The following is a 25,101-nucleotide window of genomic DNA, read 5'->3' on the forward strand; positions in this document are numbered from 1 at the left end:
GTAACACATGCATACACATCCTGAATATGTTTTTAAATGATTTAAAGCAACTAATGTTCTTATAGCAATGACTGGTTTTCTTGGCATATAGACTTCAGTGTATTTGAAAACAAGTTTGCCATTTTTAACATTTGAAGTGTTAAATGTGAGTGAATTAACATTATAGCCAATTAATATAATATGTGTCCAGTCCATTGGTTAATAAGCTTGATTTGTTTTCTTGATTTCAGAGAATTTCCTTCACAGAATTAGGCTTCTAAGTATCTTTTATCACTTGTTTCTTATCTATAACTTAAAAAATTTGACTTTAGCAGTGAAACTTGTATTATATTCTTACAGTGCATCCTACTTTAGGGTTGAGAGATTTTTATAACTATTTTCTCACTTCATGGAGAATAAGAATATGGTGACTTTCAGAGAAATTGTGTTGCTTGGAAGGAAAGAACCAGCATTGATAGCCTGCCCACCATAAGAAATTATATTAGCTATTCTGGTACATATTATAACAAGGTAATGTGAGAAGTATTCATTGGTTATGCCTCTTTTGGCTTCTCTTGGTTTTTAAAAATTACTTCTATTTGCTGGTCAAGTTGTAACTGATTTTGATTGCTGTGGGATAGAGCACTCCTGTGTCATAGAAATGTAGCAGATAATAATGCTTACAAATAGCCCATATATCTCTCAAGTCTCAGCCTCTGTTGACTGAGATAGAATCATGTGTTTGGTTCTGACCATTTAACTATAATGTGTGTTAACTTTGGGCTGAACACTAAAAAGCCCTTGAGCCAATTTTCAGCTCCTCTTCCCCTGACCTGTACACAAAGGAGGAGCAGTGTACCTGGGTCCCTCAGTAGCTTTATGGAGCAGACTTTTCTCTGACCCATGCAGGATATATTCTCTCATTAATAAAAATAAATACATAAATAAACTTGCTTGTAATGCCCAGGAGATTGAGGAGTAGTGTGCTACCTTGTTAGAACCTAGTCTCATCTGGATTATATAATTCAATTAAATACAATACAATAAAATATTCCTTTATCCTAAAATCAATTTTAGGATTTATACCATCAAAATGATTAAACCATTTTTAAATTATTTTGATAGCTGCAGATGGACCTGTTCCAGTCCCTTTGCGATTTGTTCCTCTCGGTCCTGGACGCTACCCTTGCAAAATTTTGTTGACATCAAAGAACGATGTGCGTCTGTATTGCATTGAAGGTGTGGTGAATGAAGAACGTCCAGAGGCCAGATTTGATTTTGAAACACCAGCATTTGAAGCCCTTACCCAGAATATTCCAATTGTAAGTACAAACTTTCTTTTTTCTTTTCTTGGTACTTTCTTTATTCCCACTGCCACTGTCTCAAAGTTTTCTTCAAACCTCTCATCTAAACTAGTACTGATTCCTAATTGCATTGTGTGTGGCCATTTGTTACTCCAATTTGATGTCACAGTTTTATTCCTGAATATAAATGTTATCATATTACTCACCTATTTCTGCTGCATCTCTTTGCTTAAAAAGTTAACTCCAATATCCTTAACCTATCATCAGACTAAGCGGACTCATGGTCTCTCAGATCACTCTGCCCAAATTCAGCTGTGACCTTAACATATGATTAAGATGGGCTCATAGGCACTAAGACCAGTGATTGGCTATTGTTGTTGCTGTTCAGTCGCTCAGTCCTGTCCGACTCTTTGTGACACCATAGACTGCAGCACACCAGGCTTCCCTGTCCTTCACCATCTCCTGGAGCTTGCTCAAATTCATGTCTGTTGAGTCGGTGATGCTATCCAACCATCTCATCCTCTGTTGTCGACTTCTCCTCCTGCCTTCAATCTTTTCCAGCATCAGGCCCTTTTCTAATGAGTTGGCTCTTCTCAGCAGGTGGCCAAAGTATTGGAGCTTCAGCTTCAGCCATCAGTCCTTCAGTGAATATTCAGAGTTGATTTCCTTTAGGTTGACTGGTTTGATCTCCTTGAAGTCCAGGAGACTGGCTATTACTTGGCTATAAGTGAGTGATGATAGTGTAGACAAAGGTAATTTTTAAGGAATATTTTTTACACTGATATGTTTCTATCTTTATTTTCATGGTTTAGAATAATGAAACAAAGAATGAATGGAAATTTCAAGTTACTATAGAAGGAGAATGGTTTCACGGACCTCCTATTTTATATGTCGGACCAGGTGAAACTGTGGATTATCCTCTCACATTCAAACCTATTTGGGAATGTGAGATTATGGTATGAACTCATTGATCTTTTTCCCCCTAGCAATAATATGTCGATAAACCAATGTGATGTTTACCTCTACAATTTATGATAGATTTTCTTGCAGAAAAGTTATATTTTCCATGAATTTGATCATTGGTGTTCCCTCTGCTTGAAACTTTAATAAATGTTTTAATTTGAGGTATAAATATTCTGAAAGTCACATTGTCATAGGCTTCAATATTTATATCTAGGTTAATTTTATGTAAAATGTTTAACAAAGTAAAATCATTGCTTTGTTTTTATTCAGTAAGGAAGTTTATATGTCAGAAAATATTTTAAGTCATATTTCTTTGACAAGTATGTAAACAGCATGAGAATGCCTATTAAACTCTGTCACTTAGTGAAAGTGAAAAGAAATAAAGAGCTTTTCACAGGAAATCCATCTTCATTCATTCAGTAGAAGTATTTATATGTAAACTGGATAAGTCAGTGACTAACACCTTCTTGAAAGCTCATTTCATTAATCAGATTCAAAATTCCTAAGACAGAAGAAATTGTTGACTTCTAACTGTCACTCTTATAGAGCTGAAATTTGACTGATTTGTCACAGGGCAAGCTTATTCTACAAAATGAAGTAGATGGTATGGAGCATATCTTTGACATAAAAGGAATTGGAAAAAGACCCCTGGCCTTGGAACACATCATTGTAGACTGTCAAGTGGGGGAAGTGACAAATAAACCCATAATGGTGCCCAATTATACACGAAGCATCCTAACATTTAAGGTAAGTTTGTTTTTTGTTTTTTTTTTTTAAATATGAAAGTGTTTTCATATTTAAATAGTACATTGAATTGTATGAAATTTAAAAACATCTAATTTTACTTAACTAGGTAAAGCAGTGTGATACAAGGAGATGGTTAGAATTCTTTTCATTAGTCCAACAGGTTTTAAACTGCCATTTCATATAAAGTTGAATTAGCACCAAACAAGTTTTATATCTAAGTGTTAGTATATAATCATAAAACATATTAAAATTTACTTATTTGAGTCATGTGTATTTTTACTTGAAGATATTGTGGCATGATAATGAAATATCTTTTCAAAAAAACTTTTAAACAGCTTTTGAAATGGTAATGTGATATCTGCAGGCATGAAATTTCAAAAGTGTATCCTGTCACTTATCAGTATGAATAATAGTGGGAATATGAAGAAATACATAATTATTTATATCTTTATTTATTATGAGGTTTTATTCTTGACCTTCCTCACTTGATATGTTTAAGCAAATCTGAAAATAAATTTTTCTACTCCCTACTCCCATATTTTCTACAAATTATGTGTTCAATAGGATCCTCAGAGAAGCTTCAAATATCTATCCATCATAGATGCCTGTATCTAGTTTTAGAGGGTGCTTCAGAAGTTTAATAAATTCACTGGGTTTGTTCTCTGCTACTTTTGGTAATCTTGAAAATTATGTGCTTTCATTTTCTTCTTCTTTCCTTACTGGATTACAAATGGAGTGAATATTATGAATGAAAATTTTATTTTCTTACTCCCCTGCTAAAACTCTTCACTGTCATCTCTTGCCATCAGATCTAGTCCATGCTCCTTGAAGTGGCCCATGTGCTTCAAAAGTATGTTTGCTCAGCTTCATCTCTTACCACTCTTGCCTCTAGCCACACTTAGGCCACTGTATACAGTATTTCCTTTTGCTACTATCTAGAAATCTTTATCCAACTCCCTATCTTCCGCTTCTCTGTGCTTAACTCCATTTCATTCTTTAGGGCAAGTATTTATTAGATGCCACTTTTCTGAGAATCTTTATAGATCCCCATAAGCCTGGATTATTAGATGCCTTTCATGTGCTTCTGCAACATTTTTTTTTCTACCTTTCCCACAGTCATGTACATTATATCTTATTGCTATTACCTATTTATTGTTCTCCACCAGATTATTTACTATGAGGAAAGGAACATACGCCCTCCTATCCACACTTTTATACCTAGCATAAATCATAGTGCATAGGTGCTCAGTCATTCATGTCTGATTCTTTTTGACCCCATGGACTATAGCCTGCCAGGCTCTCTCTCCATGCAGTTTTCTCCACAAGAATATTGGAGTGAGTTGCCATGCCCTCTTCCAGGGGATCTTCCCCACCCAGAGACTGAACCCATGTCTCCTTTCTCTCCTGCATTGCAGGTAGATTCTTTACTGCTGAGCTACCTGGGAATGCCGTAAATCATAGTATCAAGCACATAATATTTTTTCCAAGAAGATTTGTTTAATAAACAGATACAAACACAATGGGTGGCATTTCAATTGGAAAGAAAGAGGGAAAGGAAAAAGGAAATAAAAGAAAAGAATAAGAAAATCATGACTATTTAGATTTGCTATAAATAAGGAAAGAAGTCATTTTTCCACCACTCCCTTTCCCTTTCCAGAATTCACTGATGAGCAAGGAATTTCATTTTAAGAGTTTGATGAAAGCAGGTTAAAGAAAATATCTTTTAATATCTTAACATTGGTTGTTGTTATGGCAGAGGTGATGTCTGTAGGTTTTTAAAATTTCATCCTTCAGAATTAATGCATTGATTTTTTTACTGTAGGCTTTTAAAAATAATAAGTATGCTATGTTAACTATGAAAAGTTAATGTATTTTTCTAATTAAATGTAGAAGTAGAATTTTATATAACAAAATTATTCTCACAAGAAATAATAATTAAAGTCTATATTTCTGTTGTTTCAATAGACAAATAAAACTGAAGAATCTAATTACTTTTACCTTTATAATGTAAATTTTCCCTGAGGCCTTTTTCTGTAATTAAAGATGTTACATATTAAATTGTTTAAATATAATTTCATTCAAGTACTAATAATACTGAACATGTATTCTAGTTCTTTTATATTTCTACATTTAAATAACACCAAGAATTATAAAAGAACAAAAACATATTTAAAACCTAAAACACATATTCTTAGAGATATTAGAATAAAGTATCACCTTTCTTTATTTGAAAATCATTATTTTTAATCAGCATGTACTAATGAGCATTATCAATTTGCCATTTCTATTCATTTATTATATTGGAATCATTGCTGGTATTTCAGTGGAAATTCTATTGAGAAACAACTGAGGTGCTGCGAAGGAGAAAGGCTAGACTGGAAACTTTGATCTATAGTGTCAGGTTTCATCTTGCACTTGCTTTGAAACCAGTGACATGCTTCTGATTCTCTGTGCACTCAGGGTTGATTTGCAGTCTCCCCCCACTCCTTCAATACCTTCCTCATTGTTGGACTATTTTTCTTAATTTGTAAGTATTCTCAAAGGTTTTTCATTACAAGATAAAACTTGCCTCTAACAATACCCCTTCAGCTATTACCTTCTATGTTTTTTTGTGATTGCTAAACTTCTTGAAAAAGCATTATTTACATGATGACTTCTTACTTCATGGTGGTCCATTTGTAGCTCCTCTACTCTGTTGAAACTGCAGCCGCAAAGATCATCTGTAATTTTTGTTCAGGAAAAATCAATTATTTTCCCAAATTATCTGCCCTAAAACTCCTTTAATGTTTGGCACTATCTGCCTTCTTAACTTCCCAGGTGGTGCTAGTGGTAAAGGACCCGCCTGCCAATGCAGGAGACATCAGAGGTGGGGGTTCAATCCCTGGGTCAAGAAGATCCCTGGAGGAGAGTGTGGCAACTCACTCCAGTATTCTTGCCTTGAGTATCCCCTGGACAGAGGAGCCTGGCAGGCTGCAGTCCATAGGGTCACAGAGTCAGACACGACTGAAGCAACTTAGCAAGCATGCAGCACACCTTCTTAACACTCTTCACCCTTTATTTTATATCTTTCTATATTCCTCATTTCCATGCCATTTCTTGGTTGTTACTTATCTGGTCCTTTTGTTCCTCTAACCTTCTCATTTCTTTTTAAAGTTCTACCTTCTAAAGCATCCTCATATCTGTACCACATCACACTTGGCAGTTTCTTGGTTTCAGACTATCATTTAGGTACAAGTGGCAAATTTATACTTTTACTCTAGATGTATTAGCTTCAGCCTCTCATTTTTGACTGCTTACTTTATACCTCCACTTTGACAGTCTGCTAACAACTCAAACTCAGTATATTCTTTTAATATCTTTTCCTTTTTCTATTTTTCATTACTGCTAGTATTCTTTTTTATGATGTTTTGAATTTTTAAGCCTTTTTACTATATTAATCTCATTGCTACAAGAATAGTTTGCAATAGAATATTGAGACTTCCCTAATAGGAAAAATAATATAAAAATAATGGAATATAATAAGCGATATAGGTAAAATGCTTTGGCATTTTATCAAAGTGACCAGGTAGTAGGAGATAGTTGTGCAATAAGGAAAACAGGAGACCTGGGACTTACAGAGTAGTGGAGTTTCATAAATCTGTTCCTCCTTAAAAGCAATAAAAACACTGACAAAAACTGTCAAAATGAAATTTTAAATCTTGAAATTAAACAAAGATTTCCAACAATCTGAGGAGTATTTACTCAAGAAAAACTGAATCCTGGTAACAGTGGAGTAATTTGTCGCATTTTGACTTAACCTATTTCTGTCCCCCTCTCTGCTGCTCTGCAGTCTTGCAACCACCGTGGCTATGAAAACTGCAACCTTGCAAACAAAGGAAGAGGCAGACTGAATATGACTCTGCTCACAATTCCCACCCCAGTACATTGTCACAATTTGACCTTTCTCGTTAGGTCTCTAGCAACACCCCTCCCCACGAGTGAGGGATTGTCATCTTTTGACTTGTGTCATATCTTGCTCTGATGAAAAGGACTTATCCTTAGGACACTTGCCAAAAATATTCAGTAGTTTGGCATTGCAGTTGCCTGAAGCGACAAAACCAGTTGGGACCAAATAGAGTTTGACTAAAAACTTGAAGATGTGGGGATTAAGATATGTGCAGTGAATTTCACAATTCTGACATGTCCCTGGATAACATGCAGGCCACATGCATATACAGAGTGGTGTGATTGCCCAGGGAAGGCCTGAGAGGGTGCCAGTTTTTTCATCTCTGGCTGATGGAGAGATGCTGTGTGAGCTGGAAGTTAAGGCTAAGGTAGAGCTGTAAACCACCTAAGTGCTGAAGGTGTGCCGCAACACGTTTGCAGTGCTCCTTGACAAAGGGTAAAAGATTTATTATTTCAGGTATGTGAAAAACTTGTGACAAACTATATGCATACCCTGAAGATATTTGGTTTGGGTTCCAGACCACCACCACAATAAAGCAAAATGACAATGAAGTAAGTCATACAGATTTTTCTTTCCCACTGCATATAAAAGTTATGCTTTATGCTGCACTGCAGCTTCAGTATGCAGTAGAATTGTTTTAAAAGGATGTACATACCTACATTAAAAAATACTTTATTGCTAAAAAATGCCAAGACAATTAGAATAGTAACATCGAAGATCATTGATAACCATAATTATAAAAACAATGAAAATGTATGAAATATTCCAAAAATTATCAAAGTGTGACAAAGTGAGAAAATACTATTGAAAAAATGGCACTTACAGACTTGCTCAATGAAGAGTTGCCATTGTGCTTCAAGTGATATATTGAAGAAAGTGAAAAAACAGTCCACAGAATGAGAGAAAATATTCACATGACCAATATCTGATAAGGGCCTTGTTTCTAGAATATATAAACATCTTTTACAATTTAATAATGAAACAAGTAACACAGTTTTTTAAATGTGTAAAGAGTCTTAACAGTTCTCCCAAAAGTACATGCAAATGAACAATAAACACAGGAAAAGATATTGAACATCATCAATCCTTCAGTTCAGTGGCTCAGTCATGTCTGACTCATTGCTACCCTGTGGACTGCAGCACGCCAGGCCTCCCTGTCCATCACCAACTCCCGGAGTTCACTCAAACTTATGTCCATTGAGTCAGTGATGCCATCCAACCATCTCATCTTCTGCTGTCCCCTTCTCCTCCCGCCTTCAATCTTTCCAGGCATCAGGGTCTTTTCCAATGAGTCAGTTCTTTGCATCAGGTAGCCAAAGTATTGGAGTTTCAGCTTGAACATCAGTCCTTCGAATGAATATTCAGTCCAACCAGTCCTTTAGGAGGGACTGGTTGGATCTCCTTGCAGTCCAAGGAACTCTCAAGAGTCTTCTCCAACAACACAGTTCAAAAGCATCAATTCTTCCGCACTCAGTTTTCTTTATAGTCCAACTCTCACACCTGTACATGACCACTGGAAAAACCATAGCCTTGACTAGACAGACCTTTGATGACAAAGTAACGTCTGTGCTTTTCAATATGCTGTCTAGGTTGGTCATAACTTTCCTTCCAAGGAGTAAGCGTCTTTTAATTTCATGGCTGCAGTCACCATCTGCAGTGATTTTGGAGCCCAGAAAAATAAAGTCAGCCACTGTTTCCACTGTTTCCCCATCTATTTCCCATGAAGTGATGGGACCAGATGCCATGATCTTAGTTTTCTGAATGTTGAGCTTTAAGCCAACGTTTTCACTCTCCACTTTCACTTTCATCAGGAGGCTCTTTAGTTCTTCTTCACTTTCTGCCATAAGGGTGATGTCATCTGCATATATGAGGTTATTGATATTTCTCCTGGCAATCTTGATTTCAGCTTGTGCTTCATCCAGCCCAGTGTTTCTCATGATGTACCTTGCATATAAGTTAAATAAGCAGGGTGACAATATACAACCTTGACATCCTCCTTAATCACAATGAGCTACCACTTCACACTCACTAGGATGACTATTATAAAAATGATATACAAAAACCTTTGAGAGAAGCTGTAGAGAAAATAGGAACCATCATGCATTGTTGGTGGGAAAGAAAAATGGTGCAGCCATTTTGGAGAAGACTTTTGGAAAGCAGTAATTTAAAGATTGGGCATCCTATGTCCCAGCAGTTCCACTCTAAGATATATGTCCTTAAGAAATTAAAACCTATGTGTACTCAAACACTTCTACATGGTTTCATAGCTGCATTATTCATAATAGACAAGAACAGAAACACCCCACATTTTCATCAACTTATGAATGGAGACACAAAATGTGTTTTTTATATGATTTAATGCCATTCATCAGTAAAAAGGAAATGATGTGCTGATAAATGCCACAACATAGGTGAAACTTGAAAACATTATGCTAAGTGAAAAAGAGCTAGTCACAAAAGACCATATACTGTATAATTTATTTTTATGAATTGTTCAGGTTAGGCAAATCTATAGAGGGACAAATTAGATTAGTATTTGCCTGTACAGAATGGTGGATGGGGGCAAGATGAAAGTACTCACTAAGGTGAAAGTTGAATCTAGCCAACAACAGTTATAGTCAGATGCTGCTTAAATATTATATGCTATATTAATATTGATTATATTAATATTTATATACTATATAACATTGATTATATTAATATTTACATACTATATTAATATTGATGTAGAAATTCATTGAAGTGGTTTATCTTTTGTATATCAAATTGCATAAAGAAACTTCTGCATGGCCTGTAAAAGCTACTCTGATTGTATAAACATCAGTGATCTTGCTACCAGTAGCAAAAGAAAATAAACATTTTTCTTGTGTTATATTTTTCCTTAAGTCTCCAATTTTTCTTCTACTATATGTCTATATTTTATGGCTTGCTTTTCACTTAAAAGTGTACAGTTTCAATGAAATATTTAAGTTAAATTTCAGCTTTTTCTATGCTTTAGCTTGTTATACTAATTTCATGGAAATGTTGACATCATGTGATTCCTGTTTTTGGATTCTCTTTTCTAGGTATCTTCAGATCTTCCGATAGTGTGGGGAAACCCAGACATCACCATAGACCCTGATAACACGGTTCCATATATTCTACATGTGTGCCCTTGGAAGCGGGGTATATTCAAAGGTAAGAAAATTGTTAATAAAATATTATTAACTACCATACTGGAAAACATGCATGATGAGAAGAAATTAAAAAGTAATTTACATTTCTTGTTTTTAATAAGTGATCCAGAGGGAAATTTAGTTTTCTATTTAAGTCATTAGCTTTCTAAATAATCAGTGCTTTGGGGCATACATTTCATCTATAGTGCTATACTTTCTTGTCCATTTATTTGAATTTGTAGGGCAAATTCCTGGAAGTAGAAATATTTAGTTAAGGCATTAACATTTAAAATTAGGGTGTGTGTTAGTTGCTCACTTGTGTCTGACTCTTTGCAACCCCATGGACTGTAGCCTCCCAGGCTTCTCTGTCCATGGAATTCTCCAGGCAAGAATGCTGGCTGCTGCTGCTAAGTCACTTCAGTCATGTCCGACTCTGTGCGACCCCATAGACGGCAGCCTACCAGGCTCCCCCGTCCCTGGGATTCTCCAGGCAAGAACACTGGAGTGGGTTGCCATTTCCTTCTCCAATGCATGAAAGTGAAAAGTGAAAGTGAAGTCGCTCAGTCGTATCCGACTCTTAGTGACCCCATGGACTGAAGCCTACCAGGCTCCTTCATCCATGGGATTTTCCAGGCAAGAGTACTGGAGTGGGGTGCCATTGCCTTCTCCAAAGAATGCTGGAGTGGGTAGCTATTCCCTTCTCCAGGGGATCTTCTCAACCCAGGGATCGAACCCGTGTCTCCTTCATTGCAGGCAGATTCTTTACCATCTGAGCCACCAGAGAAGCCCCAAAATTGGAATAAATACTTGCAAATAGTTATACCAATTTATGAGCCAGACAGCGTCCTATGAGAATATTTCTTTATAAGACTAGGTATTTTAAAAACACGTACATATAATATACTTAATTGATACATGAAAAATAGGTTAAAGGCTTTGGTACATGTGAAGTTTTCTTCCTTTTTTTCTAATAAAGCATCCATTTATACAAATTGCCTGATGGTCCCTGAAAAGAGTTGCTTGCTTGGGAATAGGAGTGAGGGATATTCCTACAAACCTTTTGATGGAAGAGGGGTTGGAGGTAAAGAAGAGTAACAGGGAATAACTGAGGAACTGTAATTCATCAAAGGAATAATTGTTGTATTTGGAAGACAATTCAGTGTCCCATGGTGGTTTGATCCTGTTGAGGAAATTGTTAAAATGTTGGTAAATGGATACAGTTTAAAAGTGTAGAAAGCACGTAGAGAGTAGGCTGAATGCCAGTGCTATTAACAAGCAGAAGGGAAATTTCAGAATGGCAACCACTGTGATCCAGTTACTACTGCTGTCGAAGAATATTCTGTGAGTGAAGAGCCAACTCACCCCACCCTCACTCTCTACTTCTAATTGGCTTGACCCTACATGTCACCATAGTCATAGCTGTTAGTATCTTATGAAATCTTCCCATCACTTTTCAGACACTTGACTTTGCAAAGCCCATTATTATTCTCCATGTAATAGGTAGATTTTGAGCTACAGTGAGCCTATTTCAAGCATTTCAATAAAGTAGCATTTTTTGCCATTTTTATGATAATTCAGAAGATTTTAATTGATTTTAAGAAATATAAATTTCAGTTTTTATTCTCATCATCAAATGACAGTCCTAATGATAGCTTTTCCTTAGTTTTAGAATTTTGATTAATGTTTCATAAAGGATAACAAGTCATTCAGAATTGCCATTATTATTTTTGATATAGGTAAGAAATTTGAGTTTTCTGTCCTATAAAAGGCAGTAAGGTCTGCTATGTGTGAGAAGAAACGTAAGAGGAACTTTAAATGGTAGAATGTTGTTGAATTAGGAGTGTTTATGACTCCATTAAGCAAAATAGAGCCACTGATCCATGAATCAGACTCAAAGTTATAGAAGTGGAGCTGAGAAAAATTAAATAATCAGATTTAATATGTCTTTATATAGTCATTTTTGTTGATTTTGGCAGCATTTTAGAAATGCTAAAAATTTCAAAACATATTTTCAAATTTCAAAACATTTTCACTCATCAGATAAGGACTCAGCATGCTGGTTTGAAGGACTTTAGAAGAAATTTGGAAACATTAAAGGCAACTCAGGGCATATTGTTAGGTGAGATGAATTAGTAAATATTGCTGGCTACACAAGAGCCCTTGCAGGCTTCATAATTTTGAAAAATATTTGCAAGACATTTTCATGATTGTGCTTCCCAGGGCGGTCCCTTAGATTTGAATTAATGTTACCATTATGATTTGGACAGGCTGAGACTGTAAGGAAGGCAAACTCCATTTTTATTGATATTACTGTTGGAAGGCTTCTACAACATTTTAAGTAGTGGAGATGTAATTGCTTCTGAACAGTTGTTAATCTGTTGTAATATAAATAAAACTGGACTAAAATTTTCATACATATATGAGAATGTTCCTATTTGTACTGGTTAAAGAAGTATGTCAGTGTCTGTGTGTGTTTGTGTGTATCACTGGTCTTGAAAACTTTGTGCATGTTTTTAGTTCTATACTTAATTATATAAACAGTTATTTGCAAAAGGCCTATAATTTGGAAAGTCTTGATGAGTATAGTAGTTATAAACAAAGCTGACCTTCAACCAGTTACACTTTGTTTGTTAAAATATTTTCACAGATGCTTTTCCTCATATGTTGGCAATCCTTAAGTGTTTGAACTCCACTGTAATGCAACTTTTGAACTCTAGCCTCCACAGCCTATCCCTTTGGCCCCCAGCCTCCCCAATAATTCAGCAAGATTTAAAGGGTTAGCACAAGCCTCAGAATTTGGATCCAGCATTCTTTCTGATTGATCCTGGCTGGAAAATAGGTTTGTTAATTGTTTCAAATATTACTACTGGATACAAAGATAAATATCGTGTGGCTCCTGCCTCCTGGGATTTCGTATCTGGTGGCAGAAATACATATCCATAAATCATCTAGTACAAGGTACACTTTGATATACCACAAGTTTAAACATGGCACTGATAATGGAAAACTTTAACCCTAACAGTGGGAGTCTGAGAGGGTTTCTTAAGGGATAATGGTTTTCATCTGGACCTTAAAGCTGGACCTTTGAGCTGGGACTTATCAGCCAATATGGTGAGCAGAGCAGAGGAAACAACCTTATTGAAAACACAGAAAAGATATTTTCGGTAAGTAATGAATAGCAGGGGTATGTATCTGTGGCAGCCAAAGCAGAGTGACATATAGTTAGAAATATAGGCAGACTTTGTTGTATGGAATTTTTGTTTTAATTCTTACTGCAGTTGCAGCCATTGAAGATTTCTGAGGGGCGTGAGTCAACTGAGTTTTAGAAAGAAAAGTCTAGAGATAATATACAAAACAGATAGGGAGCACAAGACAGGGTGGATAGATCTGAGAGATCATTTAGTGGACTTTAGCAATATTCTGGTTGATCAGTTCTCAATATTAGTTTGTGCCTCTTATACTGAAAGCAGACCCTGAGAGAAGAGTTTAATTGCAAGTAGTTTATTTGAGAGGTGATCACAGAAAGCACACTGGCTGAATGGAGAAGTAAGATGCTAAAGGGAAAAAGTCAGTAAAAGGTAAGATATGTATCAAATTACTGCTGAGACCTGGGGAAACTTATTGGTAGCTTTCTGAGAGAATTGTCAGGCTGAAGGGTAAGAAAATTGAGGTAAACATCCTCTAACTCCTCTCCATCAATCATTAATGTTTGTTCTTAGGGAAGATTACATGACAGTGAATCCCTACTGGAAAAAAGTCATAGGAAACCATTGGTGTGTATGGAAGCTGTCTGCCGAGGGGATTTTCATGGGGCACTGAGTTATATGTGGTATATACTATACTGGGTGTCATGGCATATTGATTGATAGGTAAGAATTTTGAAAAATGGATGGATTTTGAATTATCACAGCAGCCTGAAGTGAGCTACAATCATGTTTCATATGTACCCAGGTGGAGGTTTTAATTTGAATGCCTCTATCGCCATGGAACAAAAAGATAATATTGACCCTTTAAATGAAGATTGAAGGCAGACCAAACAAGTCCAATGATAGTCAGTTAAAAAACAGAAGGAAAATTTCAGGAAAAGTGACAGTGGAAAATGATGCTATAGCGGCTTATGTTTCAAGGGAATCAGATTCTAGGATGGGAGATTAGCGTATACGACATGTATTAGGGACTGTGTTGTCATCAACACTAGTAAACGGAAAGGTAAGAAAGTATAATACTGAGCAGAGGAAAAAGTTGGGTTTCCGGACAGACCAAGTAAAGGCGTTTAGTAAACTCAGTGGGGTCTCTGAAGCTCGGATGGTCCTTTGGAATTGTCCCAAGTTAGGAGAAGGGGACTGGGCCTTTACGCTGCTGTGTTGATTCAGTTCAGTTCAGTCGCTCACTCATGTTTGACTATTTGCGACCCCATGATCCGCAGCTTGCCAGGCCTCCCTGTCCATCATCAATACCCGGAGTCCACCCAAACGCATGTCCATTGAGTCGGTGATGCCATCCAACCATTTCATCCTCTGTCATCCCCTTCTCCTCTTGCCTTCAGTCTTTCCCAGCATCAGGGCCTTTTCAAATGAGTCAGCTCTTCGCATCAGGTGGCCAAAATATTGGAGTTTCAGTTTCAACATCAGTCCTTCCAATGAACACCCAGGACTGGTCTCCTTTAGGATGGACTGGTTGGATCTCCTTGCAGTCCAAGGGACTCTCAAGAGTCTTTTCCAACACCACAGTTCCAAAGCATCGATTCTTCAGCGCTCAACTTTCTTTATAGTCCAACTCTCACATCCATACATGACTACTGGAAAAACCATAGCCTTGACTAGATGGACCTTTGTTGACAAAGTAATGTCTCTGCTTTTTAATATGCTGTCTAGGTTGGTCATAACTTTCCTTCCAAGGAATAAGCGTCTTTTAATTTCATGGCTGCAATCACCATCTGCAGTGATTTTGGAGCCCAGAAAAATAAAGTCAGACAATGTTTCCACTGTTTCCCCATCTGTCTATGGGACTGGATGCCATGATCTTAGTTTTCTGAATGTTTAACTTTAAGCCAACTTTTTCACTCTCCTCTTTCACTTTCATCAAGAGGCTCTTTAGTTCCTCTTCACTTTCTGCCATGAGGGTGGTGTCATCTGCATATCTGAGGTTATTGATATTTCTCCCAGCAATCTTGATTCCAGCTTGTGCTTCTTTCAGCCCAGTGCTTCTCATGATGTACCCTGCATAAAGTTAAATAAGCAGGCTGACAATATACAGCCTTGACATACTCCTTTTCCTATTTGGAACCAGTGTGTTGTTCCATGTCCAGTTCTAACTGTTGCTTCCTGACCTGCATACAGGTTTCTCAAGAGGCAGGTCAGGTGGTCTGGTATTCCCATGTCTTTCAGAATTTTCCGCAGTTTATTGTGATCCACACAGTCAAAGGCTTTGGGCTACCCTGGTAGCTCAGACAGTAAAGTGTCTGCCTACAATGCGGGAGACCTAGGTTCAATCCCTGGGTCAGGAAGATCCCCTGGAGAAGGAAATGGCAACCCACTCCAGTATTCATGCCTGGAAAATCCCATGGACCGAGGAGCCTGGTGGGCTACAATCCATGGGGTCGCAAAGAGTTGGACATGACTGAGCGACTTCACTTCACTTCACTTTAAAGGCTTTGGCATAGTCAATAAAGGAGAAATGTTTTTCTGGAACTCTCTTGCTTTTTTGATGATCCAGCAGATATTGGCAGTTTGATCTCTGGTTCCTCTGCCTTTTCTAAAACCAGCTTGAACACCTGGAAGCTCACAATTCACATATTGCTGAAGCCTGGCTTGGAGAATTTTGAGCATTACTAGCATGTGAGATAAGTGCAATTGTGTGGTAGTTTGAGCATTCTTTGGCATTGTCTTTCTTTGGGATTGGAATGAAAACTGACCTTTTCCAGTCCTGTGGCCACTGCTGAGTTTTCCAAATTTTCTGGCATATTGCGTGCAGCACTTTCACAGCATCATATTTCAGGATTTGGAATAGCTCAACTGGAATTCCATCACCTCCACTAGCTTTGTTTGTAGTGATGCTTCCTAAGCCCCACTTAACATCACATTCCAGAATGTCTAGCTCTAGGTGAGTGGTCACACCATCGTGATCATCTGAGTTGTGAAGATCTTTTTGATACAGTTCTTCTATGTAGTCTTGCCATCTCTTCTTAATATCTTCTGCTTCTTTAGGTCCATACCATTTCTGTTCTTTATTGAGCCCATCTTTGCATGAAATGTTCTCTTGGTATCTCTAATTGTCTTGAGGAGATCTCTAGTCTTTCGCATTCTATTGTTTTCCTCTATTTCTTTGCATTCATCACTGAGGAAGGCTTTCTTATCTCTCCTTGCTATTCTTTGGAACTCTGCCTTCAAATGGGTATATCTTTCCTTTTCTCCTTTGCTTTTCACTTCCCTTCCTTCACAGCTATTTGTAAGGCCTCCTCAGATAGCCACCTTGCTTTTTTGCATTTCTTTTTCTTGGGGATGGTCTTGATTCCTGTCATGAATCATGGGCAATGTCATGAACCTTGTCCATAGTTCATCAGGCACTCTGTGTATAAGATCTAGTTCCTTAAATGTATTCCTCACTTCCACTGTATAATCATAAGGGATTTGATTTAGGTCATACCTGAATGGTCTAGTGGTTTTCTCCACTTTCTTCAATTTCAGTCTGAATTTGGCAATAAGGAGTTCATGATCTGAGCCACAGTTAGTTCCCAGACTTGTTTTTGCTGACTGTATAGAGCTTCTCCATCTTTGGCTGCAAAGAATATAATCAATCTGATTTCGATGTTGACCATCTGGTGATATCCATGTATAGAGTCTTCTCTTGTGTTATTGGAAGAGGGTGTTTGCTATGACTAGTGCATTCTCTTGGCAGAACTCTATTAGCCTTTATCCTGCTTCATTCTGTACTCCAAGGCCAAATTTGCCTGTTACTCCAGGTGTTTCTTGACTTCCTACTTTTGCATTCCAGTCCCCTGTAATGAAAAAGACATCTTTTGGGGGTGTTAGTTCTAGAAGGTCTTGTAGGTCTTCATAGAACTGTTCAACTTCAGCTTCTTCAGCGTTACTGGTCAGGGCATAGACTTGGATTACCATGATATTGAATGGTTTGCCTTGGAAACAAACAGAGATCATTCTGTTGTTTTTGCGATTGCATCCAAGTACTGCATTTCGTACTCTTTTGTTGACTATGATGGCTACTTTCTTCTAAGAGATTCCTGCCCATAGTAGTAGATATAATGGTCATCCAAGTTAAATTCATCCATTCCAGTCCATCTTAGTTCACTGATTCCTAGAATGTCAATGTTCACTCTCGTCATCTCCTGTTTGACCACTTGCAATTTGCCTTGATTCATGCTGTGTTGTTTAGTTATTGAAAAGTGGACTACATGTGGAAGGAGGTTTGACCTTGGAGGAGGCTTGCTTTTTCCACTTAAGTCAATGTCTGAAGAGGGCTTGGCCAGATGGTCATTTACCAGGATCATTCCTAGTAGCAACAGAAATAAGTCCTTCATTCCTGAACATGACTATTGTTGATGCAGCACAGCATTTACCACAATTGCATTTGATGAAGAATGAATATGAAGAGAGAAGGGAGAAAAGAGAGTCAAGTGTACTTGTGATAGTAAGCAACTCTAAGGAAGGTGATAACATTAACTGTGAGAGAGAAGCCATCAGCAGGATGGATTTCCTAGTTAGGGAGGGAAAGCCCATTTCTATCTTGATTTGAAGGTTATCTTTTTGTGTCAATAAATTTCTGGAAAATGGAAAAATATTGAATCAGCCAACCCTAGATATGAAAACATAGACCCTTAAAGGGAAACAGAAGCACAAAATCAAGCAAACAAAACCACCATGTGTAAAGGCAGAAATGTGTTAATGACTTAACACGTTAAGATATAATGGCTTAATTCTCTCCTTAACAACCACAAAATGACCTCTCTGGTCATTAGAATGTAAAAAGCTAATATTACTCTCCATTATTACAGTATTAGTATGTAACAAAATATAGAAATGTAGTAATAGACTGGCTCATTTGTAGTACTGAAATATGCAACTAAATTTCCACTTGCCTCAGGTAGAAACTTGATTTTTTTTTGTACAAGATCAATATTTAGGTGGAGATGATTAGGCCTTCGTGATTAGCATATACTTTAGTAACAGTAATCCTTATATTTATTTTCATTGTAATAGCATAATATGATTCACAAATAAGATTTAAAGATGGCTATAAACATGCATGTTCACAATGTATGTGCTCCTAATATAGCACTAAGAAAAGGAACTTGTAAGGATTAAGGTTATACAGTTTGATGCATACCATTTTTTCTAAGAGTTCACTCCATTTTCTCTTTAATAATCTACATATAGCACATATGTCTCTGGCATAACTTTTCTGAGTTGATTATGAGGATGTCACACTAGTCAGCTCAGTGCACTCCAGCTTTTGAATATCAGCGTCATAATATAACTTTAGAAAGCAGATTTTAATAACAGACAGGTGACTATCTAAATTTGTAGGGATGCCTCTAGGGCCCCCTTTCTGTGAAGAGAAATGAAGAGTTATAAAGCTAAATAATTAATTTGGGGCTTGTGAAATCTGGGCCACAAACCATGCAAGCATGAGCTCTTTGGCAATTTGGTTTTCACATTCCCAGTTATCACCCCAAAAGACAAGACTCCAGGCTTCCACAGAGTAGTCCATATTCCAGAACAGATAGCATCTTCAGTGATGTCTCAGTGCAGTGGATTGCTGCTTTAAAATTTAAAATTTTGTTCTTAGCTTGTATGTGTGTTTAACTTAAAAATTTCATTTGAGAGGGTATTCTCTGAACATCTCTTCCAACATATTATAGAAATGGTGATTGCTGTTTATCTTTAAGCAGCTTTTATCTTGTTAACTTGTGCAGTTGATTTATTTAATGTAAGTATAAGACTTCACAGTGATCACTTATGGATGCCTACTTGTGAGTAACATGCTTTCATCTCCAGGGAAGAAGTCTTTAGAAATCATTACAATTGTTAATGACATTTGGTGGTGGTAGTTTAGTCGCTAAGACATGTCTGACTCTTGTGACCCCATGCACTGTAGCCCGCCAGGCTCCTCTGTCCCTGGGATTTCCCAGACAAGAATACTGGTGTGGGTTGCCATTTCCTTCTCTAAGGGATCTTCCCAACCCAAGAACAGAACCTGTGTCTCCTGCCTTGCAGGCGGATTCTTTACCCACTGAGCCACCAGGGAAAACTATTTGTTTGTGACCAAAAAAGAAAAGGGTGAGATGAGGGAAAAATTTGGATATTGAATATCTTGTCTTTGTCTACAGAGTTGTAGAAGTTCACCAGGATTATTTATTGAACTATGAGTCATTTAAATTTATGAACAAATATTAGGCTGAAATAATTAGGTATGTGAATCATGGCATGGTGGCCTAAAATGATCTCTAAACATTGAACAAAAAGATTTTTACACCTAAAACTAATTTAATGTTATGTGTAGATTTTATCTCAATTGAAAATATATATTAAAGACATTTCATAAACCATTCACTTACAGTGTCAAGTATTTAATTGTTTAGCATACTACATGGACACAGTTCAATACTATTCTTTTTTTATTCCACAGTAGAAAAATAAATGCTGAGAATCCACATTTTAAGATGGTTTCCAGTCATGTTAGTAAATTTAGTCTCTACCCTGAGCATTGGAGATAAAGTAGTCTTAGTCTCTCTTATATCCGTGACCCTTGACAGGCTGATAGCTCCAGAAAGTAGGTAATGATGATAATTTTGAGGTAACCCACAATCACCCTGTATTTTTTTCAATGGCAGCTGAAGGTGCTTTTTCACTTGCTGAAAAGTGATTGTATTTATTCAGTTCAACACATCTGTGAATTATAACTAAGATTTATTTCTGCAAATTTGCAATTCGAAAGTTCTTATGCTGGAATGAGATCTATTATGACATTGGCACAAGAAAGCCTCCTCCAAACGATTGCAAAGAGGTTTTAGTCAGCTTTGCTAAAGACTTTTAAAAATTTCTGTTCAGTGAACTTCTGCTTAATGTCAAAACAAAGTGTTTAATGTGTGCATAACAAAGTTCTTATGTTAGGCCTATGTTTAAACAAGATAGGATTAATTTTTATAGCTGGCGCCCCACTACTCTCTGATATAATACACTATCTAGAGAAAGATGTATTACCAGTTTGAAATACAAATTCAGTTCAAAATTTGATTTCTAATATTGTGTGTGATGAGAAGCCTGCTTGTCATGTGTATATTCAGAATGTGATTCCGAGCAAGAGCAGTGCTATTTAAATTTGCATTTTTTATTTAAAGTCTGGGTAGTGTATTCTTGCTAACTGCCACATTGCAATGGCATAATTGCACATCTTTTACTTTGCTATCTCTTATCTTACTGTTACTGGGTTGCAAAGGGACATGTTCAAAAGGTGCATGTGACTTCAATCTCCAATTACATCGTTCTCTGGTTGGGCAGCCTTGACGGTATACTTAGCGAATCGGATTATCAGATTTTTTTTACGTGTAAAATATAGATAATACTTAAACTTTCAGGGTAGTTATGGGCATAAAATGGAGATATATGAAAAGTGCTCATCTGGTAGGTCTTAAACTAATATTTAGCACCCTTATTTAATATGCTAACTCCATTTTTGAAAATTCTCTAACATGATATGGATATATGGGAGGATTTAGGGCTTCTTTTGTTTCCACTCTCTCCTAGTTGATCTCATTGAAAATGCCAGAGGCGGTTCTATCAAAAGCTTGGCTGAAATAGAATTTGGATCTTGCTGGCTTATTCCCACCAGTGTTGTAGTTAATAGGAGCATAAAAACCGGTTAGATGCCACTGGTATTTCAAAATAAATGCTGGCTGCTGTAAATGCCATAAAGCATTTTCATGCTCTTTTAGGTGAAGGAAATGGTTTGCAAAAACAGGGCCTTGAGGCAGTGCAGAGAGAATGAATTGAGTTTGTTTGGATCCTCTCATGGTCCTCTGGGCTCTCCTCTTAGTTTTCCCTATCTCTGCTTTCCCAGACAGCCTCTGCTCTGATAGCTAATAAAAGCTCTACCTGCCTGAGTGGGATTAACCTGGGTGAGGCTTGTGAACACTAGATATGTCTTCCTGCTCCAACCCCAAAGTCAAAATCAGCATTAACTCTAGTCTCAAGGTCTACTCATATAATTGGCTCGAGATAAATTCATACATGTTAATAGATCAAAGAAGGGGGCAAATCTTGCATTTTCTGCCTTTGCGCAGGATGTTCTGTCCTTTGAGTGCCAGGCTAACACTGGCCTGCAAACCAACACCTGACATGTAGCAGCAGGTATCGGGTTAGTATCAAAGGGAAGAAGTAACACAGTTCAAAAATTATTTCTAAAATATTTTTTAAATTGCTTAGTAGTACAATAAGAGGAGTGCAGTAAAATATGAGTACAAGGAAGATTTACAAACTTGGAGAAAAGCATACATTCGGAAACTTCATCTATTCTGTCAAACTAAGATACTCCTGAGATTCCAGTGTTTGCCTTGGAACCCACATTTAATTGGTACAACATTCACTCATAATCGATGATCATGTATCAGAGACATAGTTCTCCCTGGGAATGCAAGGCAGGCTGTAGATGCTTTCTTGAATATAAGTTCAGGTTGCTCTTGGAAGAAGGCTCTAGTGGCTACTGAATCTACCCTATGATATTCTGGTTAAAAAGTTCATATTTCAATTTTGAACTACTGATATATATAAAATACACCTATATATAGTATATATGCATATACATATACACATATATATCATTGTTATTAAGAAGATAAAACTTTCTCCCTCTTTTCCCCACCTCTCTCCCTCTTACCCTTTCTCCTATGTGTGTATATGTTATGTGTGTGTGTGTGTGTGTGTGTGTGTGTCCTGCTTTACTAGTCAAAAGAATTTGTGTATTTTGTAAGGAGTTATTTACAGTAAAATGAAAATATGATTTAGCAAGTCATGGGCTTTTCTCATGTAAAATTTTTACTGAAGAGTCTCAGAGAGGGGAGTTTATTGTAAAAAATTTATTCATACATTTATATGAAATTTTTCAAATTCAAAGCATCCTTCAAAGAGGCTTTCTAGTATATGAGAAATTAAACATAACCTATTGAAATTAAGAGGGTTAAAGTTTCAGAAATTCCGAAACTTTAAAACCATTTTTTGTCTTTTAATTTTTGCTCTTTTATTGAAGTATACTTGATACACACACACACACACACACACACATATTCTTTTTTAATAATATTTTCCATTATGGTTTATCACAGAATATTGACTATAGTTCCCTGTGCTATGCAATAAAATCTTGTTTATCCATTCCATATATAAGAGCTTATATCTGCTAACCACAAACTCCCATTCTATTCTTCCCCCACCCGCCTCCCCACTGGCAACCATGAGTCTGTTCTCTGTGTATATGAGTTTGTTTCTGTTTCATAGATAGGTTCATTGTGCCATACTTTGGATTCCGCATATAAGTGATATGATATGGTATTTGTCTTTCTCTTTCTGACTTACTTCACTTAATATGATAGTCTCTAGTTCTGTCCATGTTGCTGCAAATGGCATTGTTCTGTTCTTTTTATGACTGAGTAGTATTCCATTGTGTGTGTGTATGTATATGTGTGTGTGTGTGTGTGTATATATATATATATATATATATATATATATATATTATGACTTTTTTTATCCGTTCATCTGTCAGAGGACTTTTAGGTTGTTTTCATGTTTTGGCTATTGTGAATAGTGCTGCAACAAATATTGGGGTGCATGTATCTTGTTGAATTATAGTTTTATCTGGATATATGCCCAGGAGTGGGATGGCTGGATCATATGACAACTCTATTTTTAGTTATTTGAGGCGCCTCCATATTGTTTTCCATAGTGACTGTACCAACTTTTGTTCCCACCAACAGAGTAAGAGGGTTCCCTTTTCTCCACACCCTCTCCAGCATTTATTATTTGTAGACTTTTTAATGGTGGCCATTCTAATTGGTGTGAGGTGGTACCTCACTATAGTTTTGATTTATATTTCTCTAATAATTACTGATGTTGAACATTTTTTTCATGTGCCTGTTGGCTATCTGTATTTAAATATTTTTTTTTCTTAACATGAAACTACTTCAAAAAGTTTTGCAAATCGTGTTGAACACTTGCCTATTGACATTCTGCAGTTTTATAAAATGTGACTGCTCTCTTTTTGCCCTGTGGGTGGGGCCTAAGGATGTTTTTTAATGCCATAATTCATTTTTATCTCATACAGGAATTAATCATAGAAATAAAGTGAAAATAAAATAAAAAATAAATGAAGACTTTTCATGGAGGCTTAAGAAGCCACCTTCACAATGCAGATCAGATCAGATCAGATCAGTTGCTCAGTCTTGTCCGACTCTTTGCGACCCCATGAATCGCAGCACGCCAGGCCTCCATGTCCATCACCAACTATCGGAATTCACTGAGACTCACATCCATCGAGTCAGTGATGCCATCCAGCCATCTCGTCCTCTTCTCCTCCTGCCCCCAATCCCTCCCAGCATCAGAGTCTTTTCCAATGAGTCAGCTCTTCACATGAGGTGGCCAAAGTACTGGAGTTTCAGCTTCAGCATCATTCCTTCCAAAGAAATCCCAGGGCTGATCTCCTTCAGAATGGACTGGTTGGAACTCCTTGCATTCCAAGGGACTCTCAAGAGTCTTCTCAGACACCACAGTTCAAAAGCATCAATACTTCAGTGCTCAGCCTTCTTCACAGTCCAACTCTCACATCCATACATGACCACAGGAAAAACCATAGCCTTGACTAGACGAACCTTTGTTGGCAAAGTAATGTCTCTGCTTTTGAATATGCTATCTAGGTTGGTCATAACTTTCCTTCCAAGGAGTAAGCATCTTTTAATTTCATGGCTGCAGTCACCATTTATAGTGATTTTGGAGCCCAGAAAAATAAAGTCTGACACTGTTTCCACTGTTTCCCCATCTATTTCTCATGAAGTGATGGGGCCGGATGCCATGATCTTTGTTTTCTGAATGTTGAGCTTTAAGCCAACTTTTTCACTCTCCACTTTCACTTTCATCAAGAGGCTTTTGAGTTCCTCTTCACTTTCTGCCATAAGGGTGGTGTCATCTGCATATCTGAGGTTATTGATATTTCTCCCGGCAATCTTGATTCCAGCTTGTGTTTCTTCCAGTCCAGCATTTCTCATGATGTACTCTGCATATAAGTTAAATAAGCAGGGTGACAATATACAGCCTTGACGAACTCCCTTTTCCTATTTGGAACCAGTCTGTTGTTCCATGTCCAGTTCTAACTGTTGCTTCCTTGACCTGCATACAGATTTCTCAAGAGGCAGATCAGGTGGTCTGGTATTCCCATCTCTTTCAGAATTTTCCACAGTTTATTGTGTTGCACACAGTCAAAGGCTTTGGCATAGTCAATAAAGCAGAAATAGATGTTTTTCTGGCACTCTCTTGCTTTTTCCATGATCCAGCAGATGTTGGCAATGTGATCTCTGGTTCCTCTGCCTTTTCTAAAACCAGCTTGAACATCAGGAAGTTCACGGTCACATATTGCTGAAGCCTGGCTTGGAGAATTTTGAGCATTACTTTACTAGCCTGTGAGATGAGTGCAATTGTGCGGTAGTTTGAGCATTCTTTGGCATTGCCTTTCTTTGGGATTGGAATGAAAACTGACCTTTTCCAGTCCTGTGGCCACTGCTGAGTTTTCCAAATTTTCTGGCATATTGAGTGCAGCACTTTTGCAGCATCATCTTTCAGGATTTGGAATAGCTCAACTGGAATTCCATCACCTCCACTAGCTTTGTTTGTAGTGATGCTTTCTAAGGCCCACTTGACTTCACATTGCAGGAAGTCTGGCTCTAGGTGAGTGATCACACCATCGTGATTATCTGGGTCATGAAGATCTTTTTTGTACAGTTCTTCTG

The 25,101-nt window shown here is 37.2% G+C and overlaps 1 protein-coding gene across 1 annotated transcript in view; it reads left to right on the plus strand.

Annotated features, from left to right (window-relative positions):
• CFAP47 (cilia and flagella associated protein 47) overlaps window positions 1–25,101 on the plus strand; it is a 497,722-nt gene that overhangs the window by 325,131 nt on the left and 147,490 nt on the right. Inside the window, exons 46-49 of the mRNA XM_006066421.4 lie at window positions 1,105–1,301; window positions 2,096–2,239; window positions 2,820–2,993; window positions 10,005–10,116. Of these exons, the coding sequence (XP_006066483.4) occupies window positions 1,105–1,301; window positions 2,096–2,239; window positions 2,820–2,993; window positions 10,005–10,116 (627 nt within the window). The remainder of the gene's footprint in view (window positions 1–1,104; window positions 1,302–2,095; window positions 2,240–2,819; window positions 2,994–10,004; window positions 10,117–25,101) is intronic.

The sequence above is a fragment of the Bubalus bubalis genome, chromosome X (assembly GCF_019923935.1).
Source record: "Bubalus bubalis isolate 160015118507 breed Murrah chromosome X, NDDB_SH_1, whole genome shotgun sequence".
NCBI lineage: Eukaryota > Metazoa > Chordata > Mammalia > Artiodactyla > Bovidae > Bubalus > Bubalus bubalis.